The sequence below is a fragment of the Phyllobates terribilis genome, unplaced genomic scaffold, assembly GCF_046119375.1.
Source record: "Phyllobates terribilis strain yellow unplaced genomic scaffold, ASM4611937v1 Scaffold_8__6_contigs__length_399053987, whole genome shotgun sequence".
Taxonomy (NCBI): domain Eukaryota; kingdom Metazoa; phylum Chordata; class Amphibia; order Anura; family Dendrobatidae; genus Phyllobates; species Phyllobates terribilis.
In genome coordinates this window covers 29,355,395-29,379,153 of record NW_027362768.1, presented here as the reverse complement: position 1 = coordinate 29,379,153, position 23,759 = coordinate 29,355,395, and the positions used below count along the sequence as shown (strand labels likewise).

The following is a 23,759-nucleotide window of genomic DNA, read 5'->3' as shown; positions in this document are numbered from 1 at the left end:
CACATCACACCTGTAATGCCTCCTCCTATTTATAATAATCTCTGGAAGCAGATCTCATACAGATCAGTGTCCGCCCCATAGATCTTATCTCATTTACATATAAGAAAAGCTAAATTTCTCTGTAATAAAACATCAGATTACAGATATTAATGTATCATTATATTCAGCTTCCTATGACTTACATGCCCATAGAGACGGCTTAGGAGGGGATATCCTACTGACAGATTCCCTTTAACTGTATTTTTAAAAACTATTAGCAATATTTTTTTTTGCTAAACCACAATCTATATTAAAAATAAAAATGAGAAATCCTGCAATTTTCACACTGACCATTTTCACACTATTCTGGATTCATACTTCCTGGGTTTTCAGGAAATCCTCATGTACATTAGCAGCAATAGACTGATTCTGGCCCTATCTTTTGTATTGAAGCATCTAATGCGCATGTGAAAACGTCACTGTGAAGAGAGGGAGAGCAGGGTCAGCAGTGTATAGAGATGTTATCTGTAATCCTGCCGGTCATATGAGACTTCCAAAAGAACAGGAAGTATGACTGCTCCAGTGGCCATTGGGAAACGAAATGAACGCAAAAATCTGATTTAAATAATAAGTCATTATCTGACATAATATTCCCTTTTAAAGAACACCGGTAAAAATGACAATAATGAGATCGTTTAAGAAAAGAAAAAAGTATTTATAACTTATGGGGTTCTAGCTAGAAATTAGATTGATAATGAACGTATAGAGTAAAGTAAACTTGTTTCGGTAAAATATGGGCAGTGTGCTGTTCCCACAGAAATGGTTGCTGTTCGGCTGTTTGTTTTGCATATATTGGGAAATGAGTTCTGAATGTGTTATCTGCTAAATGTTTTATCGCTGCGTCGTCATCTGCTGGCCAGTATTTGTTCACCGCTCACTCTCGTTCGTTCCAATTAAGTTGGTTCAAACTGGGCGTGGCTTCGCATGGCAGTTGGTGCGTCACTTGCTCTTGGCAGCCATTTTATCGCCAGAGTTGCTGTGAGGCAGGAACCACTTATTGGGCTAAAGAAGTCATCAATTTCTGACCAGCAGCAACCGACGTCAGCGGCTTCAGAGAAAGCGACAGTATTGTACCATCAAGGATTATTCTGCATCCGGTTTTCAATAAACCAAGTCTTGAATTGCACCTCGCTGTGGTTCTACATTCAAGTCTACGGACGCTGAGCCTGCGCCGGTCCTGTCTGCTCCCCATTTTGGATATGGCGGTAAGGAAAACAAAATCGCACAGCATCTTACCTCTCAGCTGCACCTCCATTCCCTTATGTGGAGACACAACAGGCAGAAAGAGGTTGTTTGAATAGTAGAGAACAATACAGGGGTTTTCTCTGTTTTTTTCAGTATGTGGTAAAAGGAAAGAGACAGGGAAAGGATCAGGGGCGGACATATCATTGGTGCAACCTGTGCGGCCGTAAAGGGTAAAGGGGCCCATTTCTACCTCCAGAGCAGGTGCAATTTTGCATTTTTAGGAGCTCTTGGGCTGCAAAGGGCCCATGTATTGTTCTTGCACCGGGGCCTTTTCTGTCTGTGTCCGCCAGTGGAAAGGATTGTATTAGTAATAATAGAACAGTAACTGAAAACCTGACTACATTATCAATAGACATAACAGGAGGTAATGAAAACAAAGGGGTGAAGTCAGCAAAGTCAGGCATGGGCCCCCGAATTATTGAGAAGAAACTGAGCTATATTAGTGTTAGCAGCGTGTATTTAGGTCTATAATGTGCTATTAAGCCTAGCCCAGAGACAAGGGTGGAACTTCTAGTTGCAAGATGCACAAATCTGATTGCAGTTAGAAGCTGCATTGGAGTAACTAGAGTCCAATGGGCCCTCTGCAAAATTTGGACCTGGACCCCCCGCCCCACATGTTGGTCAGATATATGGGCCCTTGTAGCGTTCTAAATCCTATAAGGACATACGTGTTGCACCCCCCTCCTCCATTATGTACTAATGTCCTTCATCGTGGGCACCTTCCTGGTATAAATGTCCCCCATCCTGGGCCCATCCTAGTATAAATGTCTTCCATCCTGGCCTCATCCTGGTATATGTGACCTCCATCCTGGTATAACTGTTCCCCATCCTGGGCCCCCTATTGTAATATATGTTCCCCGTCCTGGTATATATGTCCCCCATCCTGGTATATATGTCCCGCATCCTAGTATATATATATGTCCCCCATCCTAAGCACATCCTGGGAAATATGTTATCCATCCTGGTATGTATGTTGCTTATCCTGGGCCACATCCTGAAGTTGAAGTTTGCATTGGCGTCAGCAGGCCCCCTACTTGCTCAGGCCCGATCACGACCTCTGCAATCATTACGCCCCTGACAAGCTGGGTGGTATTGAGCCATATTTGAAATGATTTTGGATCATATCTGTCACAAAATGCTCATACTCACTGTGTTGTAGGACTTCTTTGTTATATGTCAATTTCCCTTGCTCTAAAATGCGTTGGCCCAATTCATTTTCAGTGCATCTTATTAGTGGTGCACTTCTCCATGCACCTCTCCAGAAATGTTACTCCAATCAGGGACTGGAGTATAATTTCTGGAATAAGAGACGATGGCAATATTGATGCCCTTACTACCCTGGCTGCTCCCCAGCTTTGCCTATTTTGCAGGACTTGCTTCAAACTGGCGTGAAAACTCCAAAAGTAGCAAATTTTTTGCGCAACTCCATGTTATTTTCAAAGTCTTTCACGCTAGTTTTTTGGCAAAAACAATGAAAAATTGCCCCGATTGTTTATGGCCAGGGTAGCGAATTATTCATTAGCTGTTTATCTGGTGTCAAGAAACAATTAATGAGACAGATGATTACTGGATAGCGGATCTTACCTGTCTTTAGGAGCAATGAAGAGCTGGTGTTACTACTGCACTTCTGTCCTACAGCTTCCACTTTTACATCATATGACAATCCACAGCTTAAACCCATTAGCGAACAGTCGGTTTTGGGGCTATGACAATATATCTCCAACCCTCCCGTCTCAGTGGCGGTTACATTATACATAATAGCTCCAGCACTTGGGGACCACGTCACTGAAGCCATCGAAGTTGGGCAATTTCTTGTATGTGAGACATTGAGTGGAGCACAGGGAGCTGGGAAAACAATAAAAATGATTAAACAATTGAATGTGACCCAAATATATTTTTAATGTTATTATAGAATAGTGGTATTTTCCATCTAGTCCCTTATAACTACTAATACTGCAGACCAATGTCATGCATTTAAACGCTGAAGACAATTACCAGTGATTTCATAAACAGTAAGACTTTTCGAGCTGTTGCATGTTCCACCAATTGCCAGAACAGAAAACCCATAAGTCTGACTACAAGCTAGTACGTTGGAGTTAAAGAAGGTACTCGTTGTGGTATATGAAGATACAGCGCCATTGATGCCTTCAATCGTTATAGTATAAATCCGGGCTCCATCGCTCTCTACCCAGACCATGGATGCAGTTTGGCTACTACAGTCAAGATCGATACTCAACCCTTGCGGCTGACATGGAGCTGGGAATAAAGCAAAAACGTTTTTTTTTTGTTATTTTTAGCCATTTAACTATGAAAAAAATCAGCAATATATTATAATTATACAATATCTGCTAACAAATAAAACATTTCTGAAGTAGACCTTGAAAATAAAAATGTGACAATGGTAATAAGAATGAATCTGCACAGCGACTCACAGTGCAATGAATTCTAAATGTAATGCTAGCCGTCTGCAATAATGTAATAGTACAGTAGGGCAGCACGGGGGCTCAGTGGTTAGCAGTGTCACCATGCAAATCTTCTGCAAGAAGTTTGTAAGTTTTCAGTGGTTTTCCTCCAGGTGCTGGATCTTCTTCCACACTCCAAAGATATAAGCACCAGTTTTCTCGCCGGTATTGATGAGGTGACGTGTTGGAGCACATGCTCTGGATTCATTAAGAGGTGCCCACCTTTTAATAAATCAGGCAAGGCATGTGGTGGCATGTGCTTTGTTACAAATCTTACTCAAGTCCCTGCTCGTCATGAATTTGATGAATAGGGGTCACCACGCCCCTTTCTGCCGTAGCTCCACCCACTTTGTTGGAGTTGGGCAAAAATAGCATAAAATTGCCAAAAGCCACAATTTTTTTGGTGCAAAAAAGTTGCAACTTTTCAAAGCTTTTTTGGCAGAAATCTGGTGAAAAAGCTTTGATGAATCTCCCCAATCTGGTAGGAAATTTAGATTATAAGCTCCAATGGGTGATGATAATGTCTGTAAAGAGCTGCAGAATATGGAATTATAGAAGTAAACACAATAAATTATATATAGTATGGGTAATGGGCAAAATGACCAAATGAATGGGTTTGGAAAATCCGCAATGCTGAGAAATTTTCTGAACTCGTTGCAGATATTCAAATGGTCATTCCTATACTGCAAATACAGCTTCAATTATTCTGCTACGATGGTGAAAAATAATCCCTGTTACTTGTCATAAAGGAAGTTTTCTCGTAGAACTACCTATCCCAGGAGAATAACATTGTAAAGAATAGTTAGCTGCTCACAAGACCATAAAGCTAATGAATGATGATAATGTCCATCTTGTTGGCTTCAGAAAACCCGCGTTTATTGGAAGGGTCCTCTTGACAATAAGATGATCCATGGGTGGACATAACATTGCTGCAATCTATGTAGCCGCACAGGGGCCCAAGATAAAAGAGGGCCACGACCACCTCCAAAGCATGTGGAATTGTGCATTATGATGAGCTATTTGGCTACACAAGGCCCATATATCGTTCTTGGACAGGGGCCCTCCTCTGTCTGCGTCCGCCCCAGAGATAATCCCAATGTACGGTGCTAGAGGTTATAAATGAGTGTACTCCCACTATTAGCTTAAAGGGGTTTTCCCATGAACAACAGTTCATTTTAATCAATAGATCTTGGAATAATAATAAGTTCCACAATTGCATGTGTTTAAATAAAATGTTCCTGAGCTGAGATAATCTTATAAATGTGCCCCTGCTGTGTACTGTGTAATGGCTGTGTCTGACTGTACAGGAACATGGTCTGATCATACCACAGCTCCTGGGCAGGGGAGGATGCAAGAGAGTATAAAGACAGGACAGCAGGGGATCACAGCTGAGTCTTACTGTGAGCTAAAATATTTTCCTGCCTGTTTTTAAACAATGTTTTACTTCAAAGAAAGAATCAACTGTGATCCCCTGCTGTCCTGTCTGTATACTCTTTTGCTTCCTCCCCTGCCCAGGAGATGTGGTATGATCAGACCATGTTCCTGTACAGTCAGACACAGCTATTACACAGTACACAGCAGGGGCACATTTATAAGATTATCTCAGCACATGAACATTTTATTTAAGCACATCCAATTGTGGAAATTATTATCATTCCAAGATCTATTGATTAAAAAAAATACTTTTATTCGTGGGAAAACCCCTTTATTTCAGACAATCCCTTTAATACACATCATATCATAATTACCTGTTTGGAATGAGCTTACAGCAGAGAGTGCACTGTCACACACATCATTTACTGCCATTACGGACACATTGTAGGACTGTCCACATTGTAAGCTCGGGTATGAGCACTGTGTAGTGGTAGTATTGCATGCGGAGATCTTCCCGTTTCCAGACAGCGTGGCCAGGTAGTAGAGGGCTCCTTTGCTGTCTGTCCATGATATTAAGGCATCATTGTTTTCACATTGCACATTTGTAATGATATCTCTTGGTTGACATGGGGCTGTGATAAGAGAATAATAATAACCATTGGTGCATTTAGGGCAAGACTTTGGAAAAGGCAAAATAGGAGTGTGCATGGCTTAGTGGGTAATAATCTTGGGAGGCCACAGAAATAAATGAGAAAAGCCAGAATAATTATAGTATGTTCTGGAATATAACTGTAGGAATAATAATGTCATCTGTAATTATCGCAGTATATAATGACTTCAGCTTGATCAATCTCCACACAAAAAAATAACAGTGCAGCTAAGAACTCCTATGTAATGCATAAATCATCACTTTCTGCTGAAGAACCTATATTAGCAACAGATAAAATAGATCACTAGCCCTTGTCATCTCCATTGCCTCCATATGTCTTGCTAAAGGATGTGGAAAGGGGTTGTCAAGAAAGAATGTGTCCTAACACTAACAAGGCAGGGGATAAAGGCATGACTGGTAAGGGTCCTACACCGTTCCTAAGAACAGAGGTTAAAAAAGTCCAGTGTGAGCCGAACGGTAGCCCTCATGCATGATAACCATTCCATTCACTTCTATGAGTCTATGGGAGCGGTAGTACATGTGAAACCATTTCTCCCACTGACAGTGAATGGAGCGGTAGTCACACATGCACTATAGAGCTTAATTTATATGGGGAATATGGAGCCCCCATTTCTGTGATCACTGGGGTCCCAAAAGTCAGTTTCCCACAACTTATATATTTAGCAGATATGCTGTGGATGAGTGGTGAATGTTGTTGGTGGGATAACAACTTAAGGCCACGGCCCTATTATCAGTATTCGGTCAGTATTCGGTCAGTATTTTTTCTCAGGAGTAGGAGCCAAAACCAGGTGAGGAACAATCAGAGAAAAGGTATAATAGAAACAAGTCACCAATTCTGCATTTATCACCCAGTTTTGGCTCCCACTCCTGAGAAAAAATACTGACCGAATACTGACCAAATACTGATAGTGGGGCTGTGGCCTTAAGGTGTGAATAATTAACTCCATGAACCTAAAAAGATTCTGCACTGCAGACCAATGTCCATAATTTTAGTTTTCTAGTGCCACACTTGGCATGCCATGTAAACTGAGGGTTATTCTAGGCCCAAACCTGCTGTTATGTGCTTTGCAGAGGGACGCAGCAAGACTGGCACCAAACCAGCAAAGGCGCAGCCACAGGCATACTTGGCACAAGCTGCCCAGCTAGGTGAACCCTTGAGGGCTGGCAATACTCTTCACCCAGCTCCCAGTAAATGGAAGGGGGACTATAGCAGAGCCCTTTCCAGGCCCACTGTCGCCAGAGAGCTGGCCTCTGGTGATGTGGCTAGTGCCTAGTCAAGCACCTGGTGAGTACCTCTGCAAGAACCCCAGAAAGTGTAACCAGAGGAGAAAATGAGAAAACCCCTGAAAAGATAGCAACACTAATGCTAGCACCACTCACCACCAAGCACAAAGGAACTGAAATAGGCTGAGTTCACACGATGCGTTTTTCATGCGTTTCCGCGGCGTTTTTGCAGTTGCGTAAACGCCGCGGAAACGCATGAAAAACGTATGGTAGAAGGGCAGCAATGTTCCCCAATGGAAATCCGCATGTGCTGTGCCCATGATGCGGATTTTTCCGCAGCGTAAACGCTGCGGTCAAAAATCCGCAGCATGTCAATTAATTTTGCGGAAACGCTGCTCTTTTGCCGCCATTGACTTGCATTAGACCGCATGGAATCCGCATCACTGTATATGTTGATGCGCTTTTCATGCGGTCTAATGTGCGGATGGTACCCGGGTGTGGATGAGAGGACTCTCATCCAGACCCAGGTACCATTAAAAAAAAAAGAATAAAATAAAAAATATATATATTCTCACCTTCTGACGGCCCGCGCTGCGTCCTGCCGGCTTCCCGCGCACTTCGCGGTTGAATGAAGGACCTTCGCTGACGTCAGAGTCATGTGACGGGTCACGTGACGCTGACGTCGGAAGGTCCTACAGTCTTCACTGCCGGCAGCCGGGACCGATGAAGCAGGACACCGGGGGCCATCAGATGGTAACGTATAGATTTATTTTTTATTTTTTGACATCACACACTATATAAATCCATGCCGGTTGCATGGATTTATATAGTGTGAAGTTGACAAGCACTTTCCAAGTGATGCTAAAATCGCTTGGGAAGCGCTTGTCAACCCGCATGCGGAAATGAAAGTGAAGACCGCTTCATTTCCGCATGTCCCTGGCAGGAAACCGCATGTACAATCCGCATGCGTTTTTTCCTGCCAGAGAGATGCAGAAACGCTCAGGAAAAAATCCTGAGCATTTCTGCATCGTGTGCACATACCCATAAACAGCAAAGAATCGAGCAGGGAGCAGGATTATATAGCCCGCCTAATGACCAGGTGTTGAATACCTCCCAATCATCCCCAGACAGCCACTCCCTGCTAGCTTCCACAGCAGAATGAACATAATTCCACCACTGCTTAGTGCCAGACAAAGCAGCGTCCTGCATTGCCTGACAACCGGGGAAATCAGTGAGAGACACGGCATCCCGTGTCCTCACACATCCTACAACGCTAGAGAGTGATTCTCCATAAGATTGGGACAGTCTCCGTGATTGCGTAGTAGCTCTGCCTCCAGGGTCAGGACATTGGCGGCACCTGAGACCGTATCACCGGACTTGCTCCATTCCCACGTGGGAGCACGGAATCACAATTCCTAACACCTGCCTTCCAAAAATAGATCTGTCTGCACATGTTATTAACAATATTTTAAAATTGTCTCCATAAGTACTGACCTGTCCAGGATTTGTGGACTGCGCTGTTTAATGACTTGCACTGATGGTTAGAAGAATAAACATGAAAGCTGTACTCCGATCCACACTCAAAACCCGACATTTGACAAGAGGTGTCAAAGCCATCACAGGAAAGCTCATTTCCCAAGGGATCAATGGCGACTGCTGTATGATAGGTCGGGTACATGTTGTTTTCATGCCAGGATACCAGAGCTTCATATTTCAAACAGTCAATGTTCACCTCCACCACATCTGGAGTACATGGAACTGCATATAAAGAAGACACATTCAATACTGAAAAGGTCATAGAGGCTAGGTTATACGCGGAAGCTTTAAAACTGATCTATTCATTTATATTGATTGAGTCAGTGTTATTAGGACTTCCAACAGGGGAATAACAATTGTGACCTCGATGGGGCTAGGGAGGTAGAGGAGCCACTCTACTGTAGAGCCATCCACAGGGGCAGCAGCACTACCTGGCCTCGCTTCACAATCAGGCACAATCAGACCCAGCATTCAAGTGAAGCGCCTGTTCAGAGAGGCAGGACATGCACATTGTCTCAGCAGACACAATGCAGCCCACAAAAGCAGACTTTCCTTTCTTCCCGGCCCTATGCATGGCACTGCACTCTGATTGCCACAAGGGCACTGTGCCTGTGAGTCAGTGGCATCTCCAGCTGGGAGATGATTAGTGTATTATGTGCACAGATCAGGAGTGATGACTGTGGGTGCCCGATGGGGTGATAAGCATTGTCATGCCATGCTGCAGATGGAGGGGACTGTGCTCTGGGATCCATATTAATCTAACCACTGACTTCCAACTACATATGTTTGGTGCAAGAAGAGCCAAAACACTAAAAATTCACCGCGGTGATAGTGTTCAATGCTGATCACTACATCAGTCAGTTCACATGTCTCCATTCCCATGTTCTCAACCCTCAATGCAATCCTGCCATATGGGCTGATATGCAGTAAACCCCATTGGTTATTCAATACAAGTTATCTTATATCCATTTGTCATAAATTTGCTGGAGTAAAGATCTGATACAAGTTGACTTAGATTAGATAAACTCGTCAGGGTGGAGCCTGTGGTTTCCATCCATGGTGATGTGAGTATGTGGATATATGTATTCTATATCTTTCTCCATGATTTTAGCAGTAATGATTCAGTGGCCCATTGTGAGTTTAGCAGTCTGACACCAGTTAGAATAGTTGGGATACTGTGAACACCGGCATGACTGTACCCAATTGTGTTAGTATGTGCACAGACCCCAGTATAGAGGCAGGGGCATTTTCCTGTGTTGTCATTGAATAAGGGCTTATCCAGACGTCAGTATTTTCCACGTACAAATAAAATGGACAGATTATTTTGATCACACTTTGATCAGTGTGATCTGAGTGTCATCAATTTTTCTCATATGTAGAGAAAAAAAAGTTTCTCCACCTTCTCCATTCTGACACTGTAAGAAAATCGGATTGTACTCGAATGTCACCTGAGTGCAGTCCAATTTTTTCCATGGACTCACAGACTTGCGTTGCCGTTTTTGATTAGACCGTCGGATCAAAATTGGACACGTGTCAGGTTTTTTACACGGAACACTCGGACCGATGAAATTGGACATGTGAACAGCCCCATAGGCTATCATAGGTATGAGTGCTATCCGTGAAAAACATAGATAGCACTCGTCCGAGAATAAGGGATGTCTGAATGAGGCCTAAGCAATAATTAGAAGTTAGATATCTGATCAGCCTGTAATTGCATTAGCTCAGATGGTATTTGATGTGATCACCTGTCGCAATAGTAACTTCGGTGGCTGCATCACTACCGCACTGTGTGTTCCAGGATGTAACCAACACTGAATAATTATATCCACAGCGAACCCCTTCGATAGCACACATATTTGTGGTTGTGTTACATGACAGAGTGTGTCCATTATTCCCTTTGGCCACCACTGCATAGGATACTGCCCCTCTGCCAGGAGACCAGGTAACATTCACAAGGTCCAGTGCTGAGCAGTCCATGTTGGTTTGAACGTTGGTGGGCATGCACGGTGCTGTGAATGAGGCAAGAATAGTATAGCAGCAACAAAAGCATCTGAAATATCACATGTTATTTACAATATACAGTACAGACCAAAAGATTGGACACACCTTCTCATTTAAAGATTTTTCTGTATTTTCATGACTTTGAAAATTGTACATTCACACTGAAGGCATAAAAACTATGAATTAACACATGTGGAATTATATACCTAACAAAAAAGTGTGAAACAACTGAAAATATGTCTTATATTCTAGGTTCTTCAAAGTAGCCACCTTTTGTTTTGATGACTGCTTTGCACACTCTTGGAATTCTCTTGATGAGCTTCAAGAGGTAGTCACCGGAAATGGTCTTCCAACAATCTTGAAGGAGATCCCAGAGATGTTTAGCACTTGTTGGCCCTTTTGCCTTCACTCTGCGGTCCAGCTCACCCCAAACCATCTCGATTGGGTTCAGATCTGGTGACTGTGGAGGCCGGGTCATCTGGCGTAGCACCATATCACTCTCCCTCTTGGTCAAATAGCCCTTACACAGCCTGGAGGTGTGTTTAGGGTCATTGTACTGTTGAAAAATAAATGATGGTCCAACTAAACGCAAACCGGATGGAATAGCATGCCGCTGCAAGATGCTGGGGTAGCCATGCTGGTTCAGTATGCCTTCAATTTTGAATAAATCCCCAACAGTGTCACCAGCAAAGCACCCCCACACCATCACACCTCCTCCTCCATGCTTCACTGTGGGAACCAGGCATGTAGAGTCCATCCGTTCACCTTTTCTGCATTGCCCAAAGACACGGTGGTTGGAACCAAAGATCTCAAATTTGGACTCATCAGACCAAAGCACAGATTTCCACTGGTCTAATGTCCATTCCTTGTGTTCTTTAGCCCAAACAAGTCTCTTCTGCTTGTTGCCTGTCCTTAGCAGTGGTTTCCTAGCAGCTATTTCACCATGAAGGCCTGCTGCACAAAGTCTCCTCTTAACAGTTGTTGTAGAGATGTGTCTGCTGCTAGAACTGTGTGTGGCATTGACCTGGTCTCTAATCTGAGCTGCTGTTAACCTGCGATTTCTGAGGCTGGTGACTCGGATAAACTTAACCTCAGAAGCAGAGGTGACTCTTGGTCTTCCTTTCCTGGGGCTGTCCTCATGTGAGCCAGTTTCTTTGTAGCGCTTGATGGTTTTTGCAACTGCACTTGGGGACACTTTCAAAGTTTTCCCAATTTTTCGCACTGACTGACCTTCGTTTCTTAAAGTAATGATGGCCACTCGTTTTTCTTTACTTAGCTGCTTTTTTCTTGCCATAATACAAATTCTAACAGTCTATTCAGTAGGACTATCAGCTGTGTATCCACCTGACTTCCGCACAACACAACTGATGGTCCCAACCCCATTTATAAGGCAAGAAATCCCACTTATTAAACCTGGCAGGGCACACCTGTGAAGTGAAAACCATTTCCGGTGACTAGCACTTGAAGCTCATCAAGAGAAGGCCAAGAGTGTGCAAAGCAGTCATCAAAGCAAAAGGTGGCTACTTTGAAGAACCTAGAACATAAGACATATTTTTAGTTGTTAAGTATATAATTCCACATGTGTTAATTCATAGTTTTGATGCCTTCAGTGTGAATGTACAATTTTCATAGTCATGAAAATACAGAAAAATATTTAAATGAGGCGTGTCCAAACTTTTGGTCTGTACTGTATATATATTTACATACATTCACACCCTATACGTAGTTTTGTAATCTATTAGAAAGCATTTTCATCTAGGGCCATGAATAAAAGGCTGGTATTTCTAAGCTGCGGTGTAAGGATATGACTACTGCAGTGATTAGAAAGGTGGAATAACATCAGCATTTTGTCCCCATGACTTAGCAGTTCCTAGGGTTGCAGCGGTTTCATGGGTCACTTCAATCCATAGTATCCATTTGATCGGCATGTGTAAGCGGGCATACTGTAGGTCCTGTGCTCTCTGCTCAGTTTCACAAGGGTAATGATGTCAGGCTTTTTGATTTCCATCCCTCACACTCTACTGGCAAATTGCACCAGTACCAATGCTATATGCAATTTGGTAAAACAGAATAAAAGTGCAAACATAAGTCAAGGACCCTGATTGGTCAAAGTGTTTACCTCAGAAATTGTGAATAAAACTCTCTAAAAAGTTGCACTTTTTTGTACAATGCGAGGTTGCGCTAAAAATGTAGCGACTTTTGGTGTTTTCCCACTAGTTTTGGCCAAAATGTGCTGAGCTAGGGCGGGTTGTGGCAAGACGACACCCGCTCATCTAATTCATGACAAGTTGTGGCATATCTTATGCCATACATCTTACTCCAGTCGCTGACTGTGCTAAGATTAGTGGTGTGGCGCACACAGAGGCGCTCACCACTTTCCAGATGAGCCTCATTCATTAATAAGCATCGGCCTCTTAATGATCTTAATGAATCAGGCGCCTCTGACTCCAGCGCGCCTCCTCATCAACACCGCTGTGAACAATGCCAGTCTTGATGAACCGGGGCCACAGTGTCATCTGTTAGTCAGTGCTTCAAATGGATTATAGAGAGGGAACATTACACCCATTAGATGGGAATACAGTTTTCTATCTACCATCAAGCAGTGATTGGAACAAGTCCATGCTGTTGCGTGTTTTGCATTGACCCATGGTTTTACATATGTTACATGGAGCTATATGGTATTATTTCAGTTGAAATGCTTCAAAAACCTAAAAAATGTCTTTAAGAAATTGGGTTCTAAGGAGTTAGGTTTATCCTTGTGGAGAGTGACATGCCAGGTCTGGCACGCCAGTATGAGGAGACTTAAACGCCTTGCATGCTTCTTTGGGAAATTAAATATACATGTCACTCTTCACAGGGAGAAACCTCACCCCTTAGATCCCAGTCTTAGCCTCTCACCCAGCCAAATCAGATTTCATACTTTGTACTGACGAGGGGCAATACCCCGAAACAATGTGTCTGCAAATTGAGATTCTGATTTGTCTTTTATAAGTCATATGGCAAGGCTCGTAAAAGGGTCCTTAATAATGACTTGTAGGATCACTACTTCCAACAGGTCCCACTATAGCGTTCAAGTCCTCTTCCTCTCTGAAGAGACAATTAAGAAATTGTACACTTTCATGCTTGTCTATAGCCGTATCTTAGACACACTGACCTGTTGTAACTGTTGTGGCATTAGTTGTAATGCTGTGGCAGCTGCCATCCATTGCTGTGACAGTGACATTGTAGAGCTGTCCGCACTCTAAATTAGACACTGAGCATGAGGTGGTTGATGAAACACAAGAAGCTTCACTGCCATCAGGCCCATGGAATACCGCCATATACGACACTGCCCCAGCACTCGGCTCCCACCGGACTGACGCTCCGTTTACACCACAATCCGGTGCTGCAGTGAGGTACATCGGGCTGCATGGGGCTGTAAGATTCAGGTAAAGCACGTTATCCTAACCATTCCAGTCAAATTAGTATATATAATTACATAGTTATTTAATATAAGAGATCCAACTACCTCTCATACATGTTACCTGGCCCAGTCAGGTCCCCACATGAGGTAGATAAACCCAAAAGATCAACATGTGGGGGGAATGGTGTCAGAACTATCAGCTCTTTAAATTGCCTCACGCTGAATCTCCTGCAGCTGTGACACACTTACCATGCGGAGTCACTGGAGGTGACCGGAGGACAGCCATACTAGCATGTACATGTCAGCAGGTGTCATCTCAATGCAAGTGCCTGCCATTGTTAGCAATAGTGTTGTCACAATACCCAGGAAGAAGGAAGCAAAATGGTAAGGGGATATAGCAGCTACTGGGGCAGGGCAAGGGAGAGAAATTCTGGAGAGGCTTCCCTCCTTTCTCTGAGTGAGGTGCACAGATTGTGACACTACATCTACTCCACCATGTCTACAGAACGCTTCAATTCCCGTGTAATGTAGGACAGAAGGACGACTCCTTGTGTCTTGTATATAAATCACAATCCGCAGATCGGCTGCACATGATGTGGACCTGTCCAGACTTGGATATTTTTTGGAAGCGAGTGACAGATATAATTAACAATGTCTATTCTGTAAATGTGTCTCTCTAACCATTGGAGTGTATATTGGTGTAGGTGGGAGATTACGGAAAGATTACTGTAGCAAGCATGCTCTATATGGCACTGGATAGATGAAAATGTATTGAGAAGTTAACGTAGTATTCCCATCTCCAAGATCCTATCCCAATATTATATAACAACAATTGCCCTTTTTTCCCCAAAAAATAGCCCTAGATATCTGGGCAGCACTTCTCATCAATATACATTTTTACATAAGAATTCACCAGGTATGTAGTTTCCAGGCAAAAACTAGAAGTGACAAAAAAAATTAATCATAAAATCAATTTTTTATTTGAAAATTATATTTAAAACCTGACAGGAAGTGGTGGAGGCGGAGCCTGCCGTGTGCTGCAAGAGTTGTGCTGTGTGTGGAGAGAGCTCCTGGGAAGGGAGGAGAGCTAGGCGGAGGTGACCGAGCGGACCGGGAGGACCAGTAGGAGGCGACCGGAGGGACGAGCGCAAGAGAGCGCTGTGGCAGCGTGCAGTGCCGGCCAGCGGAGGGTGCCAGGTGGTGGTGACCAGGAGGTGATCAGGAGGACCGGTAAGAGGCGACCGGAGGGACAAGCGCGCTGTGATAGCGTGCAGCGTCCCTAGAGGAGGTGAGTGAGGGGCAGGAGGCCGCGATAAGCGGCCCTACTGAACCCAAGTGTGTACTGTACTGTATTGTATTTGTATCTGTATTGTAATTGTATTGTATTCCCTAGTCCATATTTAATTGATTACCCCCCCGTCCATATTTAATTGATCACCCCCGTCCATATTTAAATTGATTCCCCTGAACACCCCCGTCCATATTTAACTGATCCCTCTGACCACATTAAATTGACCCCCCCGTCCTCATTTAATTGATCCCCGACCACCCCCCGTCCATATTAAAGTGATCCCCCTGACCACATTTAAATGATTGACCCCCCCAGCCCATAATTGATTGATCCCCCTTGTCCTATTTAATAGATTCCCCTTGTCCACTTTTACTCATCCCCAGTCCCTATCTATTTGCCTTATCCCCCACCATATTTAATTAACCCCTGTCCATAATTAATTGATTGATTCCCCAGACCACAATTAATTATTTCCCCAGTCCATATTTATTGATATTATTGATACTTATTGATCCCCAGTCCTTAGTTAATTGACCCACCGTCCATACCTATTTATTTGCTTTACCCCCCATCCTATTTAATTAAACCCCCTGTCCATAATTAATTGATTGATTCCCTAGTCCACAATTAATTATTTCCCCAGTCCATACTTATTGATCCCAGTCCATAGTTAATTGACACACCGTCCATACTTAATTAATCCACCTGACCCACTCAGCTGATCCCCGTCCATACTTAATTGATACTTAATTGATCCCCCGTCCATACTTAACTGATCCCGCGCCGATATCTAATCGATACACTTGCACATCCCTAATTGATCCCCGTCCATACACCTATATATAAATAATTGTGTTTTGTACTTGTACATATATACTGACTGTATCCCCATATTTAGAATGACGTCCATGTTGGCCGGAGCCGTGCAGTGTACATCTTGCGCAATGTATGCATTCCCTGAGCTACCGCTCAGGGATCCATACTGCTGCGAGAGATGTGAGCATATCGTGCACTTGGAAGCCCAAATCCTGGATCTAAGTGCTCAGATAGCGGTACTGAGGAGCATCGACAACATGGAACGGAGTTTGCTGCTCACTGAGCAGACACTCAATGGGTCAACACTGGGGGTGGAGCTTAGTGGGGAAGCGCAGGCTGAACAGGCAGGGAGCTGGGTAACAGTTAGAAGGGATAGAGGGAAGAAGTATAGGAAGGCTGGTTCAGAACCGGCATTATTGGAGCACGACAGATCCTCTGACCGCCGGGGGAGTGTATGCTCCAGTAATGAGGGGGAGGGGGGAAGTGTAGGGCAGGCTAGACAGGTCCTGGTAGTGGGTGACTCTATTATTAGGGGGACAGACAGGGCAATCTGTCACAAAGACCGGGATCGCCGAACGGTGTGCTGCCTCCCTGGCGCTCGAGTCCGGCACATCGCGGATCGGGTTGACAGGTTACTGGGTGGGGCTGGCAAAGACCCAGCGGTCATGGTCCACATTGGCACCAATGACAAAGTGAGTGGTAGATGGAGGGTCCTTAAAAATGATTTCAGGGATCTAGGTAGGAAGCTTAGGGCAAGGACCTCCAAGGTAGTTTTCTCAGAAATACTACCAATCCCGCGAGCCACACAGGAGCGCCAACGGGAGGTTAGGGAGGTGAATAAGTGGCTAAAGAGTTGGTGCAAGGCAGAAGGGTTTGGGTTCATGGAGAACTGGGCCGACTTCGCTGTCGGCTACAGGCTCTACCGTAGGGACGGGCTGCACCTCAATGGGGAGGGTGCAGCGGTGCTGGGGAAGAAGATGGCTAATAGGTTGGAGGAGTTTTTAAACTAGAGACGGGGGGGGAAACCAAGGAAATAGGTGGGATGTGAGGCAAGCAAGGGGGAAGGGGAGAAGTGAATATAATGAGGGTGGAGAGGGGGGTGGGGATAGTACAGTTAGATCGTTAAAGAAGAATAGGATGCTAAATAACCCCAAAGTTTTATCTTGCATGCTGACCAACGCAAGAAGCCTGACCAATAAGGCGGATGAGCTGCGGGCGCTTATATCGGAGGAGAGGTATGACATCGTAGGTATAACAGAGACTTGGCTAGACGATAGCTACGACTGGGCGGTAAATTTAACAGATTATAGTTTATTTAGAAGGGACCGGAAACAGGGGAAGGGCGGAGGAGTCTGCTTATATGTAAGGTCACGTCTAAAGCCCAGACTAAGGGAAGATATAGGAGAGGGAGAAGAGGGGGTCGAGTCCATGTGGGTAGAGATAGAGGGGGCAAAAAATAAAAATAAAATATTACTGGGGGTCTGCTATAAGCCACCTAATATAACAGAGGAGAATGAGAAACTGCTATTAGGACAAATAGACAAAGTAGCAAAACATAATGAGGTGATTGTAATGGGGGACTTCAACTACCCGGATATTGACTGGGAAACAGAAACCTGTAGATCGCAGAAAGGAAAAAGGTTCTTGACAAATATCAAGGATAATTATCTCTCCCAACTAGTGCAGGAACCAACGAGAGGGAAGGCAGTGTTGGACTTAATATTGACTAATAGGCCTGATAGAATAACTGAGGTACAGATAGGGGGGCACCTAGGTAATAGCGATCATAATATTATCAATTTCAAAATGCCCTTCAGTAGGGTTATCAATAAGGGAATAACTAAAACATTAAACTTTAGGAGGGCGAAGTTTGATCAGCTGAAAGAAAACCTTCAGCTTATAGACTGGGACAAAGTTCTTAATCAAAGGAATACGAATAGTAAATGGGAAACCTTCAAAAGAATTCTGAATACTCAGTGCGAGAGGTATATACCGTATGGGAATAAAAGGGCCAGAAATAAGAGGAAACCAATATGGTTGAATAAGAACGTAAAAGGGGCGTTAAATAGCAAAAAAGAGGCATTCAAGAGATTAAAACAGGAAAACAGCAAGGAGGCACTAATGTGTTACAAGGAAAAAACGAGAACCTGCAAAAAACAAATAAAAATAGCAAAGGAGGAAACAGAGAGACGTATTGCTAGGGAAAGTAGATCAAATCCCAAACTGTTCTTTACGTATATAAATAGTAAAAGGATTAAATCGGATAATATTGGACCGATAAAAAGTGAGGAAGGCAAAATCATAGAGAAAGATGAGGATAAAGCTAATCTATTAAATAATTTTTTTTCGTCAACTTTCACAAAGGAAAAAGAACTAACAGGCGAAATGAGAAGTGACAAGCTTAATCCTCCACTAAGTATGACAAATCTAACCCAAGCTGGGGTACAGAAACGCCTCAGTAACATTAAAATAAACAAATCACCAGGACCTGATGGCATACACCCACGGGTACTAAGGGAACTAAGTAATGTGATAGACAGACCGTTATATCTTATATTTAAGGACTCTGTTGAGACTGGGTCTGTACCACTTGATTGGCGACAGGCGAATGTAGTGCCAGTATTCAAAAAGGGAGCGAAAAGTGACGCCGGAAACTATCGGCTGGTGAGTCTGACGTCCGTTGTGGGTAAAATTTTTGAAAGCTTCATTAAAGAGGCAATCATGGAGCATCTTGATGCTAATAATCTATTAACCCCGAACCAACATGGATTCATGAGGAATCGCTCCTGCCAAACAAACCTGATTGACTTCTACGAGGAGGTTAGCTCTCGAGTAGATCAGGGGGAACCAGTGGATGTCATGTATCTCGACTTCTCAAAAGCGTTCGATAGCGTGCCACATAATAGGTTGGTATACAAAATGAGAATGATGGGGCTGGGGGAAAATGTCTGCAAGTGGGTAGCTAACTGGCTAAAGGATAGAAGGCAGAGGGTGGTTATAAATGGAATATACTCAGATTGGGTAAGCGTCACTAGTGGGGTACCACAGGGGCCTGTACTAGGCCCAATGTTATTTAATATCTTTATTAACGACATAGTCAACGGGATAAATAGTAAAATATCAATATTTGCAGATGACACAAAGTTATGTAAAACAATTAATACAAAAGAGGACAGTGCAGACCTACAGAGGGATTTGGATAAGCTGGGTATGTGGAGCATTAAATGGCAAATGAGGTTTAACGAGGAGAAATGTAAGGTCATACATATGGGAAGGAAAAATGGAAGTCACCAGTACTCACTGAATGGGAAATCATTGGGGAATTCAGAGATGGAGAAGGACTTGGGCATCTTGATTGATAGCAAACTAAATTGGAGTGCCCAAAGTCAGGCCGCTGCTGTAAGGGCAAACAGGGTAATGGGATGTATCAGAAGAGGTATAGCTGCAAAGGATGAGAACATTGTTCTTCCACTGTACAAAGCACTGGTCAGACCACACTTGGAATACTGTGCTCAGTTATGGGCCCCAATATATAGAAAGGATATAAATGAGCTTGAAAAGGTACAAAGGAGGGCAACAAAATTAATAAGGGGAATGGAGGGACTGCAATACCCAGAGAGGTTGGCAAAACTAGGACTATTCAGCCTGGAAAAGAGAAGGTTGAGGGGGGACATAATAAATGTGTACAAATATGTTAGGGGACAGTATAGAGACCTTGCCCGGGATTTGTTCAAAAGGAGGGATATTACGGTAACAAGAGGGCACTCACTAAGACTGGAAGAGAAAAGGTTTCAGCACCAGCATAGGAAGGGGTTCTTTACGGTAAGAGCAGTGAGAATATGGAATTCACTGAGTGAGGAGACGGTAATGTCGGATTCACTACACCAGTTCAAGCGGGGACTGGATGCTTTTCTAGATACCAGGCAGATTTCAGCGTATACTTAAAAATAGAATAAAATAGTAGGTTGATACAGGGATTTATTCTGACTGCTGGTTTCAGAGTCGGGAGGGAATTTTTCCTCAGGTGAAGATTGGCTAAATCATTTGGGGTTTTTGCCCTCCTCTGGATCAACTTTAGCAATTACAGAACTAACAGGTCGAACTTGATGGACGCAAGTCTTTATTCGGCTTTACTAACAATATGTAATTAAAATCAGGAATAGGTGCTAGAGAAGAATGAAGGACTAGAGCTCCAAATAATGGTAATAGCAATATAGGCAGGTAAACTCATGGGTTTGTTAATTATAAACGGCTAAGCAGATAGCTAATGATTTTCACATGTGAGGATGTACCCCAATAATATTGACCTCTATATAAGGCACTCAGAATTTTCAGGGCTAATATTATGTTAGAAGCTATGCATTCAAATAGGCAATAAGACAAGTACAATTGTCAGGCACTGATGCACCTTAAGACACCTGTTTAATTTAGGATATGTTACCATGCTGATTATAGTGGTTTTCAAATAGTTGTACCTTATGTGTTATCTGCTTAATGCACTTTATAGCTATAATGTCTAAATTTGACAAATGGTATTGATATAATTGTACTATTCTGAGTGCTTTATATATAGAGGTGAATATTATTGTGACATTTTGCACTTTAATCAGTTTATTATAAGCATGTGCACTTTATACTTGGAGAGGTCAAGTGCCATCTGCAGGCCATTTTGAATAATTACAATGTATTACTTCTAGTTCTCGGTGAGCATTTTCAAGCAGCAATAAATAAGCATAACATATTATGAGTATATTGCTCAATTAAATTTTCTATTGATATTTATCTAATTGCCAGATTTTAAATAGTTTCTTCACTGGCAGAAGTAGGGGAACATCCTCACATATGAAAATCATTAGCTATCTGCTTTAGCCGTGTATAATAAGATTAACAAACCCATGAGTTTACCTGCCTATATTGCTATTACCATTATTTGGAGCTCTAGTCCTTCATTCTTCTCTAGCACCTATTCCTGATTTTAATTATGTTTTAAATATAATTTTCAAATAAAAAATTGATTTTATGATTCATTTATTTGGTCACTTCTAGTTTTTGCCTGGAAACTACATACCTGGTGAATTCATGTTTAAAAATCCTATCCCAATATGTAGTAGGTGTAATAATAATAATATTAATAATTAATTAATTAATAATAATATTAGAAAATACCTCCAATTAGAAATGTAATATAGTTCTTATTCATGTGCAGGACATTGCAGGACCTTAGGTATCCATGGTTACCACCACTCAAAGTGACAGTCAGTTAGTTGTTAGTGGTCATCACCATGGACCTGAGCTACTGCAATGCCCTGCACGTGGGGAAAACGACCTAGCGAATCAGAAGAACTATACTACATGTCTAATTGGAGGTATATGCTAATATTATTATTATTATTATTATTATTACAAACCGGGGCTCGATTTCAAAATTTGAAAAAAGTTATCAGTGTGGATAGATACGTCAGGAATGGCATCTAGAGAATTTACCAGATTTCAATTTGGGCTGATAACAGTGTAAAGATGTCTGGTAACCCAGTACCCATGTCCACTATATGAAATTATAATGATTTTCATTAGTCCCACTATGTGCTCATGTGAAGTAACTATGAGGCTGTTTCACATCTATCACATGCAACTGAAGTACATATTGGGAGCAGTTCCTGACATATACGATGTGCCCACCATTGACAATGCATAGCCATAATGTTCATTATTTGGACTCCATTTTCCTTATTGACGTCAATGGATACATCTGGGGACATGGTTGAATCCAGTTTTCGGGTATAAACACAAAGCACAAACCTCCCACCCATTTGACGGAGTGACCTCACAAATATCATCCTTTTCATTGCCCACTTACCGGATTTGGCTTCCACGGTGGCGCTCTGTGCACTCTTACATTCATCATGCATGGCCAGAATAGTCAAGCTGTATACCTCCCCACATAGAAGAGGGGACAACTGACAGGTGCTGTCCGAGACGTCTGCAGTGATAACATCCCCCTGTCTTCCCACAGCTGTAGCCGAATAGCCAGTAGCTCCAGGACTGATATCCCAAAACACGTTAAGGGTATTTTCCTGGCACAAAGTTGTAGTGTTTATGTTCTGAGGAACACATGGCACTAAAATCGCAAAGAGTTTGGGAGACTTTATTCTTTCATAAGAATAGTAATGTAAAAAAAAATTGTAATTCAAGACTCCTTCATATTATACTGTATGTATATCTTCCGCAAAACAAGTTCAAGGATATTCTGATTTCAATAAAGGTGACTGATTACAGGAGTTGTGGCATGATCATCGTATGACAGTGACAACTGGGAGGAAATACTGAACTTATCCAGATAGCAAGCAATGAAATTAAAAGAAAAAACACAAGGAAAATATATTGGAAATTTGTATAACCTTTCATAATACAAAGATTTTTTTTTTTTGCTGAAACCTCTATACCAGTTTATTTCATCATGACTATTACAAGTGCTTCTCACTAAATTAGAATATCATCAAAAAGGTAATTTATTTCAGTTCTTCAAAGCAAAACGTGAAACACATGTATTATATAGAGTCATTACAAACAGAGTGATCTATTTCAAGTGTTTATTTCTGTTAATGTTGATGATTATGGCTTACAGCCAATGAAAACACAAAAGTCATTATCTCAGTAAATTAGAATAATGAACAAAAAACACCTGCAAAGGCTTCCTAAGCGTTTAAAAAGGTCCCTTAGTCTGTTTCAGTAGGCTCCAAAATCATGGGGAAGACTGCTGACTTGACAGATGTTCAGAAGGCAATTATTGACACACTCCACAAGGAGGGTAAGCCACAAAAGGTCATTGCTAAAGAAGCTGGCTGTTCAGAGTGCTGTATCCAAGCATATTAATGGAAAGTTGACTGGATGGAAAAAGTGTGGTAGAAAAAGGTGCACAAGCAACCGGGGTAACCACAGCCTTGAAAGGATTGTTAAGAAAAGGCCATTCAACAATTTGGGGGAGATTCACAAGGAGTGGACTGCTGTCCTTATTCTGTCATGATTTGTGTCATTTGATATAATGTATGGAATGGCATGTAGCGCTGTTCTTGCTGTCTTATCTTATGGAATTGCCCTCCAACACTAATGTACTGTACTTTTATATATTTTTTTATACTGCTTGCACAGCTAAGAGAGAACACAGCACCAGCAACTGGCTGCGTAGATTTAGAGAGAACACTGAGCATATATTATACTCACTTTACCTACATAAGACATGTATATACAGTAGAGTGGTCTAGGGGTAGTGATTGCATTCCTAGTAATAGTGGTTAAAGGGTTACTCCCATCTTCAAAGATGGATATTGTCAGATCGTGCAAGCGATTTGGCAATTTACTGCTCATTATTAACATTTACATCTGATCTTCACATATTAGTAATTTTCTTTTATTTACAGCTCATTGCCTTGGAGACTGACCACTGCTGTCGTCTAGCTTGTAAGCACTGCACTGAAGCAGGCCTGGATTAGGAGGTAACAGTGATGTCCAGTGAACCTGGTCAGCTTCAGTGCTTACAAGCTCAATATAAAAGAATTTCTAAGAACTGTGCATATTTCTCATGTCTAGCAGCGATGGTCGGTCTTCAAGGCAGCGAGCTGTAAATAAAAGTGTTAATAACTCAAGAATGGCTGAAAATTTTAATAAGTAGTAAATTGAAAAAAGATTTGAATTAAGTAG

General features: G+C 42.5%; 1 protein-coding gene across 1 annotated transcript in view; it reads right to left on the bottom strand.

The window, feature by feature from the left end:
• Positions 1-23,759, bottom strand: part of LOC141156637 (receptor-type tyrosine-protein phosphatase beta-like) — a 190,934-nt gene that overhangs the window by 7,978 nt on the left and 159,197 nt on the right. The window contains exons 13-19 of the mRNA XM_073642826.1: positions 21,919-22,179; positions 13,706-13,966; positions 10,296-10,559; positions 8,509-8,772; positions 5,495-5,752; positions 3,280-3,540; positions 2,869-3,129 (exon numbers count right to left, since the gene is read on the bottom strand). Coding sequence (XP_073498927.1) covers positions 2,869-3,129; positions 3,280-3,540; positions 5,495-5,752; positions 8,509-8,772; positions 10,296-10,559; positions 13,706-13,966; positions 21,919-22,179 — 1,830 coding nt within the window. The remainder of the gene's footprint in view (positions 1-2,868; positions 3,130-3,279; positions 3,541-5,494; positions 5,753-8,508; positions 8,773-10,295; positions 10,560-13,705; positions 13,967-21,918; positions 22,180-23,759) is intronic.